We start from the raw sequence: 21073 nt of genomic DNA, 5'->3' as shown, positions 1-21073 counted from the left end.
ACGCAAATGCGCAGCCGACAAAGAGAAGCTTGTGGACAGCGAAAGAATGACCTGCTCAGGATAGAATCCAGATCCCGCTATTTTGGTATGGCCCCTATGCCGTGATCTGATTGTACCTCTTTCTCAGCATTCTTTCAGCCAACCTCCGTTCTGAAAGGTCGTTCCTTGAATCGTTGCTATGCAACTTCAGGCACAGAAGGACTTGTCAGCCCCCTTCCCCCTACGGCAGTTCAGTCTGCAACCCCGGAACAACGCTGAGGTTCGCACCTGTGGCCTCAGTCCTTGATCTACACTTAGAGAGCGAGATGGAAGAATACCCTATTGATCCCACTCACCTTTGATCATGAAGGGTTGGCAGTTGCCCAGCGCGTCCCTCTCACTCTTGGCACAGAAACGCTAAACAATGCTGATGGAGAGTTCAGCCATCTCTCCCAGCAGCTTCATTCTAGGGGCCCTGCAGAGTTCTACCCTATACCGTCTCCTCTTAAACAGGAAAGGGAAACAAGGAATAGCAAGCCCCACACTGTGCGCTGACCCACACAAATGCAGTATGAGAAATAAAACAACTGCATGAAAGAATTAACGGTTCTGCTGAGCAAAAAAAAGTACTGAAGAGGTCGCCCGTTGGAGAGCTGCATGATTCCCTGTTCTGGCCCCTTACTACCTTGCAATGAGCTTTTACTAGGGTTACCAAGTCCCCTGCATTCTCCAGCGGGGGACTTTCATACGCACGACATGATGATGTCACCCGGAAGTGATATCATCACGCCGGCGACATCACACGCAGCCGTTCTAGGCATTTCTGGGAAAACTCTATGGTTTTCCCAGACGCCCTACCCATTTGGGAGGGGGAAATTCTATGGTACCTATTGTACCATAGAGTTTTCCCTCCCAAATGGCTAGAGCGTCCAGGAAAATCATAGCGTTATCCCAGAAGTGCCTAGAGTGGCAACGGCACGATGATGTCATTTCCGGGTGATGTCATCACGCTGGTGATGTCAGGGGAGATTCCCCCCCCCGGCCCAATGTGGGCCGGCGGGTTGGGAACCTCCTGAACGGGGGAAACCCCACCCAGACCGGGGGCTTTGCAGCCCTAGCTTTTACACGAGGAGCAGGTACTTATGCTCCTTCTAGTCCTTCAGTCCATTGACCTGGATGTCCCAAGTCAAGCCCTATCTTGTCAGATCTTAAAAGCTAAGCGAAGCAAGGTCAGCCCTGGTATGCATTTGGACAGGAGGCCACCAGGAAGTCCAGGGTCACCACACAGAACCGAGCAATGGCCAAACACCCTGACTGTCTCTTCTTCTGAAAACCTTACAAGGTAGCAATGAGTCAGCTACAACTTGATGGTGCATTTTATCACCGCCATGCATCCAGTGCAGCTAGAAAATTCACAGGGCAATCCTCAAAAGACTTATACCTTTATGAGTCCCCTGAAGTCATTGTGCTTAAAAGGGTGTAACTCTGTTTAGGATTGCACTGTTGAGGACTGTCGATATAAGGAAACAGCAAAATCTAGTGCCATATCCCAATCAGCAGACACACCCAGAACAATAGAATAAAATTTGAAGAAGAAGAAATTGGATTTATATCCCGCCCTCCACTCCGAATCTCAGAGTCTCAGAGTGGTCACAATCGCCTTTACCTTCCTCCCCCACAACAGACACCCTGTAAGGTGGGTGGGGCTGGAGAGGGCTCTCACAGCAGCTGCCCTTTCAAGGACAACCTCTGCCAGAGCTATGGCTGACCCAAGGCCATTCCAGCAGCTGCAAGTGGAGGAGGGGGGAATCAAACCCGGTTCTCCCAGATAAGAGTCCGCACACTTAACCACTACACCAAACTGGCTTGAGTCCTGTGGCACCTATACTTTCTTCCTTTTTTTTGTCCAAATATCAGGGTGTCACCTCAATGTCAACAATAGGATGACATCACTTCTGGTGCATGCCGGAAGTGATGTCACCATGTTGCTGCCAGTGAGGCATAGGCTACCCTCCTGGTTTTGATAAAGCCTCCCCCTGGTTGCTAGGAGGGATATGGCAACCCTGGGGTGGAGCCTGGGGAACGTGAAGTTGGGAATTGGGATGGACCTCCACGGTGATGCGATGCCTTACCATCCACCCTCCAATACAGCCATTTTCTCCAGGAGAAATTATCTCTGTAGCCTGGAAATCAGTTTCAAGAAGGGATTGGATAAACATCTGGAGCAGAAGTCCATCAGTGGCTCTTAGCTATAAAGTATAGAGCACTACGTTTGGGGGCATGATGCTGTGTATTTTTGGTGCTTGGAGGGCAAAAGTGGGCGATCTGGAGTTCTGGATCTGCTGGTGGACCTCCCAATGGCACCTGGATTCAGCCACTGTGTGACCCAGAGTGTTGGACTTGATGAGCCACTGGCTTGACCCAACATGGCTTCTCTTATGATCTTCTGTTCTCTTGTGTTGTAATTCTGGGAGATCTCCAGCTACCACGTGGAGGTTAGCAACCCTACTTCATAGGCTTGGTTCCATTTTGTTGCTTTTTTAAATTATGTATTTTAGTTTAGGAACTGACCAAGAAAGCTGGTCATTGATCAGAGGAGAAGATGCTTACGTACTTTCCTTAAATATACTTGGTTCAGATCAAAGAAAACTCGGGGATGTTTTCCAACATACTCAGAAGGATTCGTTCATAAAATTAAAGCATCCCCTTAGCCGTGCATAGTGCTGATGATAGCACAGAGCTAGGATAAGGCACATAGGTTCTTATAGACCCTGTGTAATCCCTCAGCTCTTAAGTAAAATAAAACAAGATTTATGTATCTGACATAGGGTTGCCAAGTCCCTCTGCTGCTGTGGCAGGGGACTTGTTCCTCACATGCGCTTTGCACGCACAGCACGATGATGTCACCAGAAAGTGACATCATCACACAGAGACGTGGCACCAAAGACGCTCTAGGACTCGCAGTAAAAGCTCTATGGCACCATAGAGTTTTTAGGATGAGTCCTATAGGGTGAGTCCTATCCCCAGCGTGCTGTCCCCAGCACAATCACTGTACTTCAGGGTGATGTCCTCATGCTGGGGACGGCACATGCCAACAGGGCTCTTCAGGGGTGGGGATTCTGCTCCCTGCCAGCGGGTTGGGGCCCTGCAGGGCGTTGGATCCCCCACCCCTGGCGGGATCTTGGCAGCCCTAATTTAATAAGGGAGTCAGCCTTAAGGAAATATAGTGATGGTTTCGCTTTACTCTGCTCTAGACCTCACCTGGAGTCTTGTGTTCAGTTTTGGACACCATATTTTAAGAAGCATACAAAAAAGCTGGAACGGGTCCAGAGGAGGTCAATGAAGATGGTGAGGGGTCTGGAGACAAGTCCTATGAAGAAAGGTTGAAGGAAGTGGGGATGTTTAGCCTGGAGAGGAGGCGGCTGAAAGGTGATATGATCATGTACTTGAAGGGCTGTCATATAGAGGATGGGATGGAATTGTTTTCTGTGGCCCCAGAAGGTAGGACCAGAACCAATGGGTTGAAATTAAATCAAAAGTGTTTCTGGCTCAAGATTAGGATGAACTTCCTGACCGTTAGAGCGGTTCCTCAGTGGAACAGGCTTCCTCGGGAGGTGGTGGGCTCTCCTTCCTTGGAGGTTTCTAAACAGAGGCTAGATGGCCATCTGACAGCAATGGAGATCCTGTGAATTTAGGGGGAGGTATTTGTGAGTTTCCTGCATTGTGCAGGGGGTTGGACTTGATGACCCTGGAGGTCCCTTCCAACTCTATGATTCTAAGTGGAATTAGCTCTCTCTCACCTGCCAGAGAGATGAACCAAAAGTTCCAACTCTATTATTAGGGAGCTTGACCTTGAACCAGAAACATCAAGCTGAGTCTGAATCTAGGGTTGCCATCTCTGAGTTCAGAAATTCCTGGAGATTTGGGAGTGGAGCTTGGGGGAGGCCAGGGTTTGGGATGAGGAGGGACCTCAGTGGGGTACAAGGCCACAGAGTCCTTCCCTCAAAGCGGCCATTTCCTCCAGGGGAATGAATCTCTGCTGTCTGGTGGTCACCAGGCATCACCGGGAAGTAATCAATGCTAATAAGTCCCTTTGGCTTGGGCACTCAGGCCTGAAGGCCAAATGACAGGAGATACCAGGAGTTGCATATATGAGGCAGCTGGGTGGCCTTTGGCCAGTCACAATTCTCTCAGAACTATCGTCCTACCATCTTCACAAGGTGCTTGTTGTGGGAGGAGGAAGGGGATTGGAAGCCACTTTGAGATTCTTAGGAAAAACCAGAATGAAAAGCAGAAGAAGAAGAAGAAGAAGAAGAAGAAGAAGAAGATGGTAGTGGTGGTGGTGGTGATATTGGATTTATATCCCACCCTCCACTCCGAATCTCAGAGTCTCAGAGCGGCTCACAATCTCCCTTATCTTCCTCCCCCACAACTGACACCTTGTGAGGTGGGTGGGGTTGAGAGAGCTCTCCCAGAAGCTGCCCTTTCAAGGACCAACTCTTAAAGAGCTATGACTGACCCAAGGCCATTCCAGCAGCTGCAAGTCAAGGAGTGGGGAATCAAACCCGGTTCTCCCAGATAAAAGTCCGCACACTTAACCACTACACCAAACTGCTCCTCCTCCACCACCACCTCCTCCTTCCCCTCCTCCTCTTCCTTGCCACTCTCAACCTAACCTTTGCAAGAATGTTGTGAGAATAAAGTGGGAAAGGGAGAGCCAGGATCACAGCCCCGAACTCTTTAAAAGGGCAGGAAAGCGTGTGCACAGGAAAGGAACTCTAGCAGGAGCAACTTTGCATATTAGGCCATGCACCCCTGATGTAGCCAATCCTTCAAGAGTTTACAAGGCTCTTTTTTGTAAGCTCTTGGGGGATTGGCTACATCAGAGGGTGTGGCCTAGTATGCAAAGGAGCCCCTGCTAGGATTCCACCCCTGAGTGTGCACCTGCCTTTTATAGGGCAGGGGTGGCCAACGGTAGCTCTCCTGATGTTTTTTGCCTACAACGCCCATCACCCCCAGCCAGCATAGCCAATGGCTGGGGCTGATGGGAGTTGTAGGCGAAAAACATCTGGAGAGCTACCGTTGGCCACCCCTGCTCTAGGACACGTCAACTGTAAGATTCCAGAGGTGCGATCCTCATCACTAATCTTACAGGCGGGAAAGGCTCAGTGGCAGAGCACGTATTGTGCACGTAGCAGGCCTCGTGTTCCATCCCTGTCATCTCCAGTCAAAAAGCGTCAGGTAGGAGGTGATTTGAAGGACCCCGGGAAACCTATTGCCAGTTTGGGTGGGCAGTACTGACTTTGATGGACCAGCGCTCTGACTTAGCGTAGGGCCGCTTTGTGCACATGATCTCTCATTAGAAAAGGAAACGCGGGTCTGTGTTCAGCCTGCATCTCTTTGCCTCGTCACACCTGGCATTCGCCTCGCCTTCCAATCTGCAGCAGAGCTTGACCTGCCGGCCAGTAGGAGAGAGCGCAAGTGAAGCCTGTTCTCTCTTCCCACAGGTGAGCTGTTGCACCTGGCGTGGAAGGCAGAAGTAATCTGACTTGTCTCTTCCCCGCAAAGCCTTTCCTTCTAAACAGTGCAGGCCACACGTTTGCCTTTCTCTCCTCCACGAGCAATGCTACACCTGCCTTGGGACTGATTTTAGCTAAGGCCAGGATAGGAAGCAGGGAATTTCTGTAGAAGCAGAAAACCCTATATGAAGCCACTAAGACGAGGAAACGCAGCAATTGGTGGGAAACGGAAATGCGGTGCACAGAAAGGCCCATCGTGTCAAGAAGGCTGCTGCCATTATTGAGAGATGCTTTCGTTTTCCAGTCCCTCCACTTCACTTTGCTACTATCTGTGTAAATAGATCCGAGTGGGCAGCCGTGTTGGTCTGAAGCAACCGAACAAAGCAATAGGCAAGTGGCACCTTTAAGACCAACAAAGTTTTATTCGGAATGGAAGCTTTCATATGCTCTAAGCAGACTTCATCAGACAAAATTGGAATAGCAAGCAGCAATACTTAATATAAGTGGGCAACGAGTCGGTATGTAGAATCATGACATACTCGAATAAGGGATATCGGCTGTTTATCTTATTGCATATACTAACCACTGTATTTACCTCTCGAGTAACTATGCCCTCTATTTAAACCCAAAACTAACAAAGCCAGAACGTTACCCAGATTTATGGCACTTCACACCTACGACATCAATCTGCTTTTTTTTATCACCCTCCGATGTTCTTTTCAGCCCAGTTAACAACATTAACTAACAAACACAGACCTCAATTTGTGATTCTGTTAATCTGCTAAAAACGTTCCCATGATTCCACATACCAGCTCACTGCCCACTTATATTAAGAACTGCTGCTTGTCATTCCAATTTTACCTGATGAAGTCTGCTTAGAGCATACGAAAGCTTCCATTCTGAATAAAACTTACTTGGTCTTAAAGGTGAACCTCTGTGTATCAGTCGAAACATCCCTTTCTGCCTGGTCTCAAGAGTTACCGAGGTCACTCTTGCCTGATTAAGTGCACACTCGTGAGGGGCCTGGGAAGAGTCTTGGGGGGAGGGACTGTTTGCTTCCCGCTTTGCTTTGAATGTGTAACAGTTTGGACCAGAGCTATAAGAGAAGGGCAAAAGCCCGCCAAAGTCAGTTTCCGCAAGGATCATCTTGCTCTGACCTGTCATGTATCAATAAACAGCTATTCTGAATGGACCATCTCTGATCATTGAACTGCCAGGGTCTTGACTCATAGCAATGATCCTGTTGAGTGGGATGCTGACAACCTGTTCTGGTTGGATGACATCCAGGCCAGGTACAGGTCTGCTGTATCTGTCTCTCTGTCTCTCAAGGAAGGAAGGAAGGAAGGAAGGAAGCAAGGAAGGAAGGAAGGAAGGAAGGAAGGAAGGAAGGAAGGAAGGCAGGCTGCAGATTTATACCCCGCCCTTCTCTTTGAATCGGAGACTCAGAGAGGCTTACAATCTCCTATATCTTCTCCCCCCACAACAGATACGCTGTGAGGTGGGTGGGGCTGAGAGCTCTCACAGCAGCTGCCATTTCAAGGACAACTCCTGCGATAGCTATGGCTGACCCAAGGCCATTCCAGCAGGTGCAAGTGGAGGAGTGGGGAATCAAGAGGAAGGTGAGGTTGGGGAGAAGTATATGGGGTATAATGCCAGAGAATCCACTCTCCAAAATGGCTCTCTTCTCTGGGTGAACAGAGCCCCGTTCCCTGGAGATCACCTGTAATCCCAGGAGACCTCCAGCCTCCACCTGGAGGCTGGCAACCTTCCATGCTGTGCTAGAGATGACACCCTCCAGGTCTGGCTTCAGCTATGGCTGCTTAGGGCCTCCCCTATCGTGCTGCAGCCAGAACGTGCGACCTGCCGCTTTGCATTGCCAGCTGAACCCATTATCTTATTTTACTGGGGGAAATCCCACTTGTATTTAATACAACATTAAATTTCCATTCGACCTTTCCCGCATTGTTCCTAGAGCAGATCGGGGAGTCCTAATTGCATTCAGCAACACTAAAAACCTGTACTTGACCACCCTGAACTTCTAGCAAATTAAACCTCGTATGTACCGTTTAATAGGCCTTGTGTTTTGTTCCACTGCCTGCATGCACAAAAACGACGGAAAACGCACAGTGGCCTGTTCTTGACTTGCATATTGTTTTGCAGCCGGCATTGTTTAAGATGGAAATAAAACCCTCTTAATGGAGCAAACGCACAGCATTAAGCCCAAGGTTACGTGCAGAAAGGAGGGCAGCGGGGTCCCAGAAAGGCTGGTATGTCGCAGGGCGCAGAAAGACCTGCCTTCGGCTTAGAGACGAAATCTTTCTGGATAGTCATGGCTGGGTTCAGACAGACGGTGTAAGTCGCCCCAGGGACGGCAGGTGAATGCCCCCCGAAAGCGCATCCAAACGAGGGTTGTCAATCCCCAGGTGTGTGTGCAACACGACAAAAGCCACACGGACAAAAAGATTGGGAAAGAAGGAAAAGCTCCGTGCAAAGAATACCTCTTGCAATGCCGATGGATCTCAATTATGTCCAATAAAGGTGTTTTTTTTACTCTTGTAGAAAATTGATTCCTTTATTCATATCAAAATTTTTCAAAATTTCCTGAAAGTTCGTAAATATTCCAGATTCGCACAGCGTATGCAGGAAGTATTGAAAAAATCAATAACCGGTCTAAAGAACTCCTGTTTCGCTTTACTGCTTTATCCGAGTGAATTTTACCTACTCATATGCTTCACTCATCACATCTGAAATAATTTTTACATCATTTTCTCAGCGTTTGCTGTCATCTTTTGGGAAAAAAGTCTAGGAATTCCCCAACCCAGAGCTGGCAACTCTATATTAGTGAAAGTGGTGGGGAAAAGGGTTGCCAATCCCCAGGTGGGGGCAGAGGATCCCCTAGCTTAGAGCCCTATCCCCTGCTTCAGGGACATCAGAAAGCGGAAGGGGGGAGGGAAATATATGATGGGCACTCCATTATTCCCTATGGAGACCGATCCCCATAGGGCAAAATGGAGAATTGATGGTGATATTGGATTTCAATCCTGCCCTTCACTCTGAATCTCAGAGCAACTTGTAGAAGAAGAAGACGATATTGGATTTATATCCCACCCTCCACTCTGAAGAGTCTCAGATCACCTCACAATCTCCTTTACCTTCCCCCCCCCACAACAGACACCCTGTGAGGTAGATGAAGATATTGGATTTATATCCCGCCCTCCACTCCAAAGAGTCTCAGAGCAGCTCACAATCTCCTTTACCTTCCCACCCCCCCACAACAGACACCCTGTGAGGTAGATGATATTGGATATATATCCCGCCCTTCACTCCGAAGAGTCTCAGAGCAGCTCACAATCTCCTTTACCTTCTTCCCCCACAACAGACACCCTGTGAGGTAGATGAAGATATTGGATTTATATCCCGCCCTTCACTCCGAAGAGTCTCGGAGCACCTCACAATCTCCTTTACCTTCCCCCCCCCCCACAACAGACACCCTGTGAGGTAGATGAAGATATTGGATTTATATCCCGCCCTCCACTCCGAAGAGTCTCAGAGCACCTCACAATCTCCTTTACCTCCCCCCCCCACAACAGACACCCTGTGAGGTAGATGAAGATATTGGATTTATATCCCGCCCTTCACTCCGAAGAGTCTCAGAGCACCTCACAATCTCCTTTACCTCCCCCCCCCACAACAGACACCCTGTGAGGTAGATGAAGATATTGGATTTATATCCCGCCCTTCACTCAGAAGAGTCTCAGAGCGGCTCACAATCTCCTTTACCTTCCCCCCCCCCCACAACAGACACCCTGTGAGGTAGATGAAGATATTGGATTTATATCCCGCCCTCCACTCCGAAGAGTCTCAGAGCAGCTCACAATCTCCTTTACCTTCCCCCCCCCCACAACAGACACCCTGTGAGGTAGATGAAGATATTGGATTTATATCCCGCCCTCCACTCCGAAGAGTCTCAGAGCAGCTCACAATCTTCTTTAACTTCCCACCCCCCCACAACAGACACCCTGTGAGGTAGATGATATTGGATATATATCCCGCCCTTCACTCCGAAGAGTCTCAGAGCAGCTCACAATCTCCTTTACCTTCCCACCCCCCACAACAGGCACCCTGTGTGGTAGATGAAGATATTGGATTTATATCTCACCCTCCACTCCAAAGAGTCTCAGAGCGGCTCACAATCTCCTTTACCTTCCCCCCCCCCCACAACAGACACCCTGTGAGGTAGAGGAAGATATTGGATTTATATCCCGCCCTCCACTCCAAAGAGTCTGAGCAGCTCACAATCTCCTTTACCTCCCCCCCCCCCCACAACAGACACCCTGTGAGGTAGATGTAGATATTGGATTTATATCATGCCCTCCACTCCAAAGAGTCTCAGAGCAGCTCACAATCTCCCTTACTTTTCTCCCCCACAACAGACACCCTGTGAGGTGGGTGGGACTGAGAGAGCTCTCCCAGAATCTGCCCTTTAAAAAAAAAAAACCTCTGCGAGAGCTATGGCTGACCCAAGGCCATTCCAGCAGCTGCAGGTGGAGGAGTGGCGAATCAAACCCAGTTCTTCCAGATAAGAGTCTGTGCATTTAACCACTTCACCAAACTGGCAGAAGAAGAAGACGACGACTACGATGATGACGATGATATTGGATTTATACTCTGTCCTTCACTCTGAATCTCAGAGCAACTTGCAATCTCCTATATCTTCTCCCCCCACAACAGATACCCTGTTGGGGCTGAGAGAGCTCTCCCAGCAGCTGCCCTTTCAAAGACAACTCTGCAAGAGCTGTGGCTAAGCCAAGGCCATTTCAGCAGCCGCAAGTGGAGGAGTGGGGAATCAAACCCGGTTCTCCCAGATAAGAGTACGTGCACTTAACCACTACACCAAACTGGCTCTCTGAAGTGAAAAATATAGACCTGCTCTCTTTAATGCAGAACAGAAACCACTTTACCTGCATCTCTTTTCTCCCCAAAGACCCTAGCAGTTAAAAAGGGAGGCAAATGGATCGGAGCAGACACGGGGTCTAGGAGCCTTCCTTCCAAGATTAGAGACAGACGGTCTACCGTTTCCTGTGACGGTTCGTTCCTCCTTCCCCCATCCTCTTTTGCAAACCAGAAAATTAATTAACCGGAAAACAATTCGGTGCACTAAAAAACAGAATAGGTTTAATGTATAATTTATATATGGAAATGCTGCTGTCAGAAGTGTGACAAATTACTATATAAAAACATTGCCGCTGCTTTTGTTTCCCTCTCAGAGTTAGCAGGCATGAAGTTCATCTCCAGAGCAAGGCAGCCGTCCTTCCCTAATGTTGTTTTGATACACCGAGCGGAGCGACGTTCTGAGTTCTGTCTGTCCCTTCCCACCAGAGCACACATCAATCAAACAGGCCTTTAGTTGAGTTTTTTTTGGGGGGGACTAGGGAGGTTGAAGCCACAATGCATACCCAGGGCTTTTTTTATAGCAGGAACTCCTTTGCCTATTTGGCCACGCACACCCACACACCCTGATGTAGCCAATGCTGCAGGAGCTTAAAGGTAAAAGTAGTTCCCTGTGCAAGCACCAGTAGTTTCTGACTCTGGGGTGACATCGCACCATGACGTTTTCATGGCACTTTTTTACAGGGTGGTTTGCCATTGCCTTCCCCAGTCATCTGTACTCCCCCCCGGCCCCAGTGAGCTGGGTACTCATTTTACCGACCACGGAAGGATGGAAGACTGAATCAACCTTGAGCCATCTACCTGAACCCAGCTTCCGCTGGGAGCGAACTCAGGTCGTGAGCAGAAGTTGGACTGCAGTACTGCAGCTTTACCACTCTGCACCATGCGGCTCCTTTCCAAGAGCTTAATAAGGTCAAGGTAGTCCCCTGTGCAAGCACCAGTCGTTTTCGACTCTGGGGTGATGTTGCTTTCACGTTTTCATGGCAGACTTTTTACGGGGTGGTTTGCCATTGCCTTCCCCGGTCATCTACGCTTTCCCCCCAGCGAGCTGGGGACTCCTTTTACTGACCTTGGAATGATGGAAGGCTGAGTCAATCTGGAGCTGACTACCTGAACCAGCTTCCGCTGGGATGGAACTCGGGTCGTGTGCAGAGAGCTTGGACTGCAGAACTGCAGCTTTACCACTCTGTGCCATCCAAGAGCTTACAGGGCTGTTAATATAGGGCCTCCTGTAAGCTCCAGGAGGATTGGCTACATCAGGGGGTGTGGCCTAATATACAAATAATAATAATAATAATAAATTTTATTTGTATCCCGCCCTCCCCGCCGAGGCGGCTCAGGGCGGCTAACAGCATCTATACATGTACAACAATAGGTAATAGATAAAACTTAGTTAACAATAAAAACATCTAAACATTATAAAAACCCGTTAATAATTAAAAAAAATTTAGAATTCACAGTTTGAGTTAAATTAATCTGGCAGCATAATAATATTCTGACGCTGGTGCCTGCCAGTTTAAGTATCTATACTGACGAGAGTCTTGAGACACGGCTACTCTAGGTCCTAATTCAGTAGCCGGCATACGCTTGTTTAAAGAGGACCGTTTTGCCGGCCCTGCGGAATTGGTCGAGATTCCGCAGGGCCCGCACCTCCTCTGGGAGCTGATTCCATAGGACCGGGGCCGCAGCTGAAAAGGCCCGCACTCTGGTGTTTTGCAGCTTGACTTCTCTCGGTCCAGGGATAATCATTTTGTTTTTCCCAACTGATCTCAGTGCCCTCTGGGGTTCATATGGGGAGAGACGGTCCCTCAGATAGGCTTGTCCTCAGCCATATAAAGGAGTTCCTGCCACAAAAAAAGGCTCTGGCCATACCATTGGTCTTATCTACTCTGACTAGCAGTGGCTTTCTGGGTTTTGGAGGGGGGGGGGGAACAGGTCTTTCACATCACCCCTTGCGTGTGTGGAACAAAGTGCTATCACCTTGTGCCTGACTTATACTGCCCTGTTGGGCTTTGAAGGCAAGAGATGTTCAGAGGTGGTTTGCCATGGCCTGCCACTGCATAGCAAACCTTAGTGGGTGGTTTACAAGATGATGCACAGGATAGAGAAGGTAGAGAGAGAACTCCTTTTCTCCCTTTCTCATAATATGAGAACCCGTGGGCACTCAATGAAATTGCTGAGCAGTCGGGTTAGAACGGATAAAAGGAGGTACTTCTTCACCCAAAGGGTGATTAACACATGGAATTCACTGCAGGAGGTAGTTGCGGCTACAAGCATAGCCAGCTTCAAGAGGGGATTGGATAAACATCTGCAGCAGAGGTCCATCGGTGGCTATTAGTCACAGCGTATTGATGGAACTCTCTGTCTGGAGCAGTGATGCTGTGTATTCTTGGTGCTGGGGGGGGGGGGACAGCGGGAGGGCTTCTTGTGCCCTGGTCCCACTGGTGGACCGCCTGATGGCACCTGGTTTATTTGACCACTGTGTGACACAGATTGTTGGACTGGATGCACCATTGGCCTGATCCAGTATGGCTTCTCTTATGTGACACAGAGTGTTGGACTGGATGGGCCATTGGCCTGATCCAACATGACTTGTCTTATGTGACACAAAGTATCGGACTGGATGGGCCATTGGCCTCATCCAACACGGCTTCTCTTATGTTCTTATGTGACACAGAGTGTTGGACTGGATGGGCCATTGGCCTGCTCCAACACGGCTTCTCTAATGTTCTTATGTGACACAGAGTGTTGGACTGGATGGGCCATTGGCCTTATCCAACATGGCTTCTCTTATGTTTTTATGTGGCACAGATAGTTGGACTGGGCCACTGGCCAGATCCAGCATGGCTTCTCTTATGTGACACAGAGTGTTGGACTGGATGGGCCACTGGCCTGATCCAACATGGCTTCTCTTATGTTCTTATAGCTGGGGCAGTGCTGCTCTGTATTCTTGTTGCTGGGGGGGGGGCAACATTGGGTGGGCTTCAGTGGGTGGTCCTGCTGGTGGACCTCCTGAGGACACATGGGTTTTGGCCACTGTGTGATACAGAGTGTTGGACTGGATGGGCCATTGGCCTGATCCAACATGGCTTCTCTTATGTTCTTATGTGACACAGAGTATTGGACTGGATGGGCCATTGGCATGATCCAACATGGCTTCTCTTATGTTCTTATGTGACACAGAGTGTTGGACTGGATGGGCCATTGGCCTGATCCAACATGGCTTCTCTTATGTTCTTATGTGACACAGAGTGTTGGACTGGATGGGCCATTGGCCTGATCCAACATGGCTTCTCTTATGTTCTTATGTGACACAGAGTGTTGGACTGGATGGGCCATTGGCCTGATCCAACATGGCTTCTCTTATGTGACACAGAGTGTTGGACTGGATGGGCCATTGGCCTGATCCAACATGGCTTCTCTTATGTTCTTATGTGACACAGAGTGTTGGACTGGATGGGCCATTGGCCTGATCCAACATGGCTTCTCTTATGTTCTTATGTGACACAGAGTGTTGGACTGGATGGGCCATTGGCCTGATCCAACATGGCTTCTCTTATGTTCTTATGTGACACAGAGTATTGGACTGGATGGGCCATTGGCCTGATCCAACATGGCTTCTCTTATGTGACCCAGAGTGTTGGACTGGATGGGCCATTGGCCTGATCCAACATGGCTTCTCTTATGTTCTTATGTGGTCTCCCATCCAAGCACTAATCAGGGCTGACCCCGGTTAGCTTTGGTGATCAGATGAGATCAGGCTAGCCTGGGCTACTCAGTCCTTTAAAAAAAAGACTAGAGGCCAGTCAGAGCCTAGAATTTTGTACATGCAGATCAAATGTCCTGCTGCTGAACTACAGTCCATCCCTTGTTTTTCTTTTTTGAAGAGACTGTTTTTTGCACTGTGCTGCAAAACTGTGGGAATAGGCAAAGGGATGTGACATCGGTAGGGCTTAGAGCAGGGGTGTCAAACATCAGGCCTGGGGGCCAAATCAGGCCCCCAGAGGGCTCCTATCAGGCCCCCGAGCAACTGGCTGTCATCTGCTTCCTTCCTCTCTCTTGCTTCCTTCTGCATCACAGCTTGCCTTGCCGGGCTTGCTCAATCACACAGGAGCTACAGAGCAAAACCTCTTATTTTCTTCATTGGCTGAGGCTCCTCCCTTGGGAAGAAAGGGGAGAAGGCAGGGCTTCTTTTTCGAGGCCCTCTCAATCGCACAGCAGAGCTACTGAGCCAAGGCTCTCTTCATTCTGGCTAAGGCTCCTCCCCCTCCTGGTCCCCTGGGGAAGGAAGGAAAGAGCCAGAGCTTCCTTTACCCAGTTCCCTGGATCCCATGGGAGAAATGCAAAGAAAGCACCTTTCTGTCAGATCTGGCCCCCATAACAAATGAGTTCGACACCCCTGGCTTAGAGTCTAGTGCAAATAAGTAATGGGTAAAATCTGAAAGTCCAAGCTCTGCTCATGACCTCAAGGTTGACTCAGCCTTCCATCCTTCTGAGGTCGGTCAATGAGTACCCAGCTTGCTGGGGGGCGGGGGGAGTGTAGAGGACCGGGGAAGGCAGTGGCAAACCACCCTGTAAAAAGTCTGCCATGAAAACGTTGTGATGCAACATCACCCCATGAGTTGGTAATGACTCAGTGCTTGCAGAATCTACCTTCATCTCACCAATGGGCAAGAGAAGGGAGGGCAGAATGACTGTAGCTCCTCCTCATCTCTTTCACTGCCATTCATTTGGAGAGGAGAGGGCATGGCTTAGTAGTAGAGCACCACCTCTGCTTACAGAAGGTCCTATTATGCCCTGGATAGAGAAGGTGGAGAAAGAAGTACTTTTCTCCCTTTCTCACAATACGAGAACTCATGGGCACTCAATGAAATTGCTGAGCAATCAGGTTAGAACGGATAAAAGGAAGGACTTCTTCACCCAAAGGATGATTAACATGTGGAATTCACTGCCACAGGAGGTGGTGGCAGCTACAATCATAGACAGCTTCAAGAGGGGATTGGATAAACATATGGAGCAGAGGTCCATCAGTGGCTATTAGCCACAGCGTATTGTTGGAACTAGTTGACAAGAACTCTCTGTCTGGGACAAGTGATGCTCTGTATTCTTGGTGTTTGGGAGGGGCAACAATGTGTGGTCTTCTAGTGTCCTGGCTCCACTGGTGGACCTCCTGATGGCACCTGGGATTTTTGGCCACTGTGTGACACAGAGTGTTGGACTGGATGCACCTATGGCCCGATCCAACATGGCTTCTCTTATGTTCTACCCCTGGTGGTAGTGGTGGAGGAGGAGAAAGAGGAGGAGATTGGATTTACCCTTCCCTTCCCTCAGAGTCTCAGAGCAGTTCACAGTCTTCTTTCCCTTCCCCTCCCCACAACACACATCCTGTGAGGTAGGTGGGGCTGACAGAGCTCTGGGAGAACTGCTCTTGAGGGGACAGCTCTTTCAAGAATTGAAACTGACCCAAGGTCACATCAGCAGGTGCATATGGAGAAGCGGGGCATCAAACCTGGTTCTCCCAGATTAGAGTCTACACACTTACCCATTATTACTCCAAATTGGTTCTCAAAAGGTAGCAAGTGATGTGAAAGATTCCTGCCTGAGACTCTAGGGCTCTGTTACCTGCTAGAGGAACCAATACTGACCCTGGCAGACCAAAACCCCAACTCAGTGTGTTGAGGGGAAACTTGAACAAACGTGAATCTGCCTTATACTGAATCAGATCCTTCATCCATCAGAGTCATCGCTGTCTACTAGGGTTGCCAAGTCTCCTGCGGCCTCCAGCGGGGGACTTCCCATAGAGTTTTTCCCTCCCAAATTGCTAGAGCATCTGGGAAAACCATAGAGTTTACCAGAAATGCCTAGAGTGGCCGGTGGGTGATGGCATCGCGCTGGCAATGTCGGGGGAGGTTCCCCCCACTGGCCCAGGGGAACCTCCCAGGCGGGAGAACCCCCACCCAGCCCGGAGGCTTGGCAGCCCTACTGTCTACTCAGACTGGCCATAGCTCTCCAGGTCTTTTGCATCACTTTAATTTAACATGCTGGAGATTGAACCTGGAGTCTTCTGCAGGCTAAGCAGATGCCCTACTAGGGATGAGCCTGCACCAACCGCAAACTGGATTGCTTTGCTCCCTGATTAAAAAAAAGTTAATTTTGTGGTTCATGGGCCCAGCAAACCTCATTTAAAGGGACTGCGGTCCCTTTAAACAAGGTTTTCAGAAAGCCACAAAAACAGCTGAGCGGCGAGAGTGCTCCCAGCTGCTCAGCTGCTTTGGGCTTTCTTGTGCCGTCCCAGTTTAAAGACATGGCACAAGAAAGCTGGAAAACAGGTAGCTGCCTGCCTGGGGTTCAATCTAACCACCACCTCAACAGGGGAAGCTGCTGCCTGGTGTGCAGTGATCTAGGAGAGCCCAGGCTCTCACCCACCCTCCCCCCATTGCCTGAGGATGGCCCTGACACCCCGAACTCCCACCAAGAACTCACCCAGGAGGCTTGTAAAGGAGAAGCAGTAGAGGAGGAAAGGCCAGCAGCAGAGAAGAAGAAGAAGAAGAAGAAGAAGAAGAAGAAGAAGAAGAAGAAGAAGAAGAAGAAGAAGAAGAAGAAGAAGAAGAAGAAGAAGATGATGATGATGATGATGATGATGATGATGATGATGATGATGATGATGATGATATCGGATTTATATCCTTCCCTATACTCTGAATCTCAGAGTCTCGGAGCGGTCACAATCTCCTTTACTTTCCCTCCCCCACACCCTGGAGTTAGGTGGGGCTGAGAGAGCTTTCACAGCAGCTGCCCTTTCAAGGACAACTCTTGCAACAGCTCTGGCTGACCCAAGGCCATTCCAGCAGGTGCAAGTGGAGGAGAGGGGAATCAAACCCGGTTCTCCCAGATAAGAGAGCTCTGGCTGACCGAAGGGCATTCCAGCAGCTGCAAGTGGAGGAGTGGGAAATCAAACCCGGTTCTCCCAGATAAGAGAGCTCTGGCTGACCCAAGGCCATTCCAGCAGCTGCAAGTGGAGGAGTGGAAAATCAAACCCAGTTCTCCCAGATAAGAGAGCTCTGGCTGACCGAAGGCCATTCCAGCAGGTGCAAGTGGAGGAGAGGGGAATCAAACCCGGTTCTCCCAGATAAGAGAGCTCTGGCTGACCGAAGGGCATTCCAGCAGCTGCAAGTGGAGGAGTGGGAAATCAAACCCGGTTCTCCCAGATAAGAGAGCTCTGGCTGACCCAAGGCCATTCCAGCAGCTGCAAGTGGAGGAGAGGGGAATCAAACCCGGTTCTCCCAGATAAGAGAGCTCTGGCTGACCCAAGGCCATTCCAGCAGGTGCAAGTGGAGGAGTGGGGAATCAAACCCGGTTCTCCCAGATAAGAGTGTGCACACTTAACCACTAAGCCAAACTGGCTCTCAAAGGGGTGGCCTGCTGAGGCAGTCAGCGGCAAGGTGAAGGAGGCGGATGCAGCGAGCAGGGATGCAGCTGCAGGCCAAGATGGCAGTACAGCAGCTGGGCACACTTCAGGAGCCCATGACAAGGAAGGTGGTGCTGGTGGGGAAAGTAGCCAATCCAGCCCAGGTCCTTCAGTAGTGGTGGCCCCACAAGCCCTGGTGGCCTCTTCCCCTGCTAGCGCCACCTCCCCCACACTTGCCAGTCAGAAGCAGAAGCTGCTTTTCAAACGCACAGAATCACACCAAAGTCCCACTAAAAGAAGAAGCTCATTTGCATATTAGACCACACCATTGCTTCACACTGTTTTGTGGGGGAACCCCCAGCAGGAACTCATTTACATATTAGGCCACACCCTCTGATGCCAAGCAAGCCAGAATTGTGTTCCCATGCATTCCTGCTCAAAAAAAGCTCTGGAAATCCCCTAAATAACTAAAGAAATGGCTGCTTTTGTTAAAGTGCACTAGTTGTTCCTGAAGAGCTTTTCAGATGTTACAGTCTGGTGTCCCAGGAGTCTGCTGACTTGTGGATAGAGCTTCCTAACAAGTGGTTATCATGGGCAAGGTGGGTATTTACCATGCACTAGCAGCTCCGGCGTGTGTGAATGGGATTTTTCAGAGTTTGCATTCACAGATATCTAGGGGTGGAATTCTAGCAGGAGCTTCTTTGCATATTAGGCCACATCCCCCTGATGTAGCAAATCCTACAAGAGCTTACAAAAAAGAGCCTCATAAGCTTTTGGAGGATTGGCTACATCAGGGGTGTGTGGCCTAATATGCAAAGGAGATCCTGCTAGAATTCCACCCCTGTATATACCAAGGCTGAACATGCATGTTGCTCCTGTTCACGCACAATATAGCAACCTCCTGTATCAGGAGAAGCTCCCGCTTCTGGTAAATGTCAGTTGGAAGGTTCCAAGAACGGCCAGTTGTAACATCTGAAAGGGCTTGGCCTGAATTTGGACAGCCTGGCTCCCTGGACGCTCTATCCTGAAATTGACAAGGTTACCTTGAAACATCCCACTGCCTGCCTTCTCTGAGACTGACTTCTTAAGACCAAGGGTTGTTTTGCAGAAAAATAGGTGGTGGAGCTCATTAGCATATGCCGCCCCCTCACCAGCCAAAAGCCACCCGATGCAAGAAAGGAGAGCCCCGGACAAGTGATGCCTGCTTGGGCTGGCTAGAGATCCAGCCAGCCCAATCAGGCCACACTTGCCTGGGGCTCTCCTGGGCTGCCCCTCCCTCCAGTGAAAAGGCCAGCAAGCCAACAGCTGCCCCAAATCACATAAGAAGTTGAGAAAGGGTGGTACAGGCTTCTCCAGGGGTTAATGAGGGCCGCTGGGGTTGTGACAAAGCCCCTGATGCCTGGCTGGCTGCCTGCTCTCCTAATCCAGGGATTGCTATGCAGCTGCACCTCCTATTCAATAGGCAAGGTAGGTGGGGAGGAAGAGGGGGGGCCCTCAGAAAGGTTCAGGAGCTGCTGTCCTGTGAGCTCCTGCTGAATTCAAGGCCTGCTTACGACAAGTAATATGACATAAAAGAAAGTGTACAGTTTGGCACACAAGAATTAACATGGAGAAGCAGCTCTACAAAAAGCTCCCCAGATCTTACTCAGTTTGAGCCTCGCCATCCTCTTCAGACCCGCCTCATCCTCGCGTGTCTTCTCCTCCCTCTCCCTCCATCGCCTGACCTGCTCTTCCCTCATCTTGTAGAAGAGGATGTGCTTCTGTTCGTCATTCAGCTCGGCCAGTAGCTCCGGATCGATGTACATGTCCCGCAGAATTTGCTGCAGCATGGCAGAGTGCTTTTAAAGGCCCCCCCGCTCAGACACCGTCAACGAAGACCTTCCCCAAAGAAACACGTCCTACCCAAAACGACGCCTTCAGTGTGCCTCAAAACAAGCCGAATGAAGGAGCCCGTCTTTTTCCTCAGAGCCTGGCCGGTTCTCTTGCATGCTCCGATCGCTTTCCTTTAAAGGCCACCAAAATAATCACTCACATCACCGATCGACAGGTGTTCAGTGAGGGAAGACAGAGCAGGAGAGGAGCCGGGTGAAAGACACACAAAGGACTGATGGGCCGCTGGCGTGACAGCAGTGGCAAGCAGGGTCCCAAAACAGTGAGGGACAGCTCTTCAGATTTGCTTATTTAAATAATCCAGGAAGACCTCAGTGTGTTCAAATAAAGCCCATCTGGAAATGGCAGTGAGTCTCTGTTTTCTGGGTTCCCCTGTTCTTTTGGAAACGCCTTCCCATCGGTGTCGTCTGGATGTAGTGCTGGGACATGTGTGTCGTCTGGGTTTATTTTTAAATCCGTGATGTCATGGTGAAAAGAAACAGCTACACCAGCGATATCCATGTCACTCCAGCGCCGAGCCGATCGCCGACGATAAGAGGTTACACACGTTTACACATCGGCTCCTGGCTCCGCTTACTCTCAGCCGGAGAGCATGCCACCGCCCGACTCCTGCAGAGGTCATGTTTAGTTTCTGTCAATGGAGGTGGTGATTCGGCATCGACTGATTCAAAACGATTTTCAAACTTGCAGACGAAAGGTTTTAAAAAAGGATGGAGAGAAAGCCCAAAGGTGCTACGAGTAACTTTAAATAGCCAATTAATATTAATTAGGTAAATGTCTACCCTCAGAAGTTCGAGTGCTCAGTCTCCTGCCATTGATGCAAGTTTCCATTCTGGAACGAAGGAAAAGGGATGAGATCACTTTTTAAGCTAACAGTGCCCTTTTGAAGTTTGCTTGAAGTTTCGAGCTTTCTACTGAAAGTTTCAAACTTTCTACCGAATGTTTCGAGCTTTCTACTGAGCTTTCTTTCTATTGTTCGTTTCTTCAGGTTTCTATTAAGGTAATCTTCATGTAACTGTAAAGATGACATATGAATGTCTATGATTGGATTCTGTGGGTCTACTCTAGTAGTGGTGCAGGGAGGTTTCCCCTCAATGGAAAAGGCTCTTTCAATGGTGGAGGAGCTTCTGATGTCAAGGGAAGTCACCTTGAACCAAAGGGAAGTACCACCAGGAGTAGAAAGGATCTCTGGAATCCAACCTATAATATCCAGTCTCCAAAAACTGTGCAAGAATCACAGAAGCACTTGTTTTCCCATCAATTTATGGTGATCCTGATCATCTAAAATTCTTTTCCAATTTTGAAAATATAAAATTCTTTTCCAATT

General features: G+C 49.4%; 1 protein-coding gene across 1 annotated transcript in view; it reads right to left on the bottom strand.

The window, feature by feature from the left end:
* Window positions 1-19685, bottom strand: part of SH2D4B (SH2 domain containing 4B) — a 170532-nt gene extending 150847 nt beyond the window's left edge. The window contains exon 1 of the mRNA XM_060241044.1: window positions 19502-19685. Coding sequence (XP_060097027.1) covers window positions 19502-19685 — 184 coding nt within the window. The remainder of the gene's footprint in view (window positions 1-19501) is intronic.
* Between the last annotated feature and the right edge of the window lie 1388 nt (window positions 19686-21073).

The sequence above is a fragment of the Heteronotia binoei genome, chromosome 6, assembly GCF_032191835.1.
Source record: "Heteronotia binoei isolate CCM8104 ecotype False Entrance Well chromosome 6, APGP_CSIRO_Hbin_v1, whole genome shotgun sequence".
NCBI lineage: Eukaryota > Metazoa > Chordata > Lepidosauria > Squamata > Gekkonidae > Heteronotia > Heteronotia binoei.
Note: the sequence above shows the minus strand (reverse complement) of the source record. Positions and strands in the feature narration are given on the sequence as shown.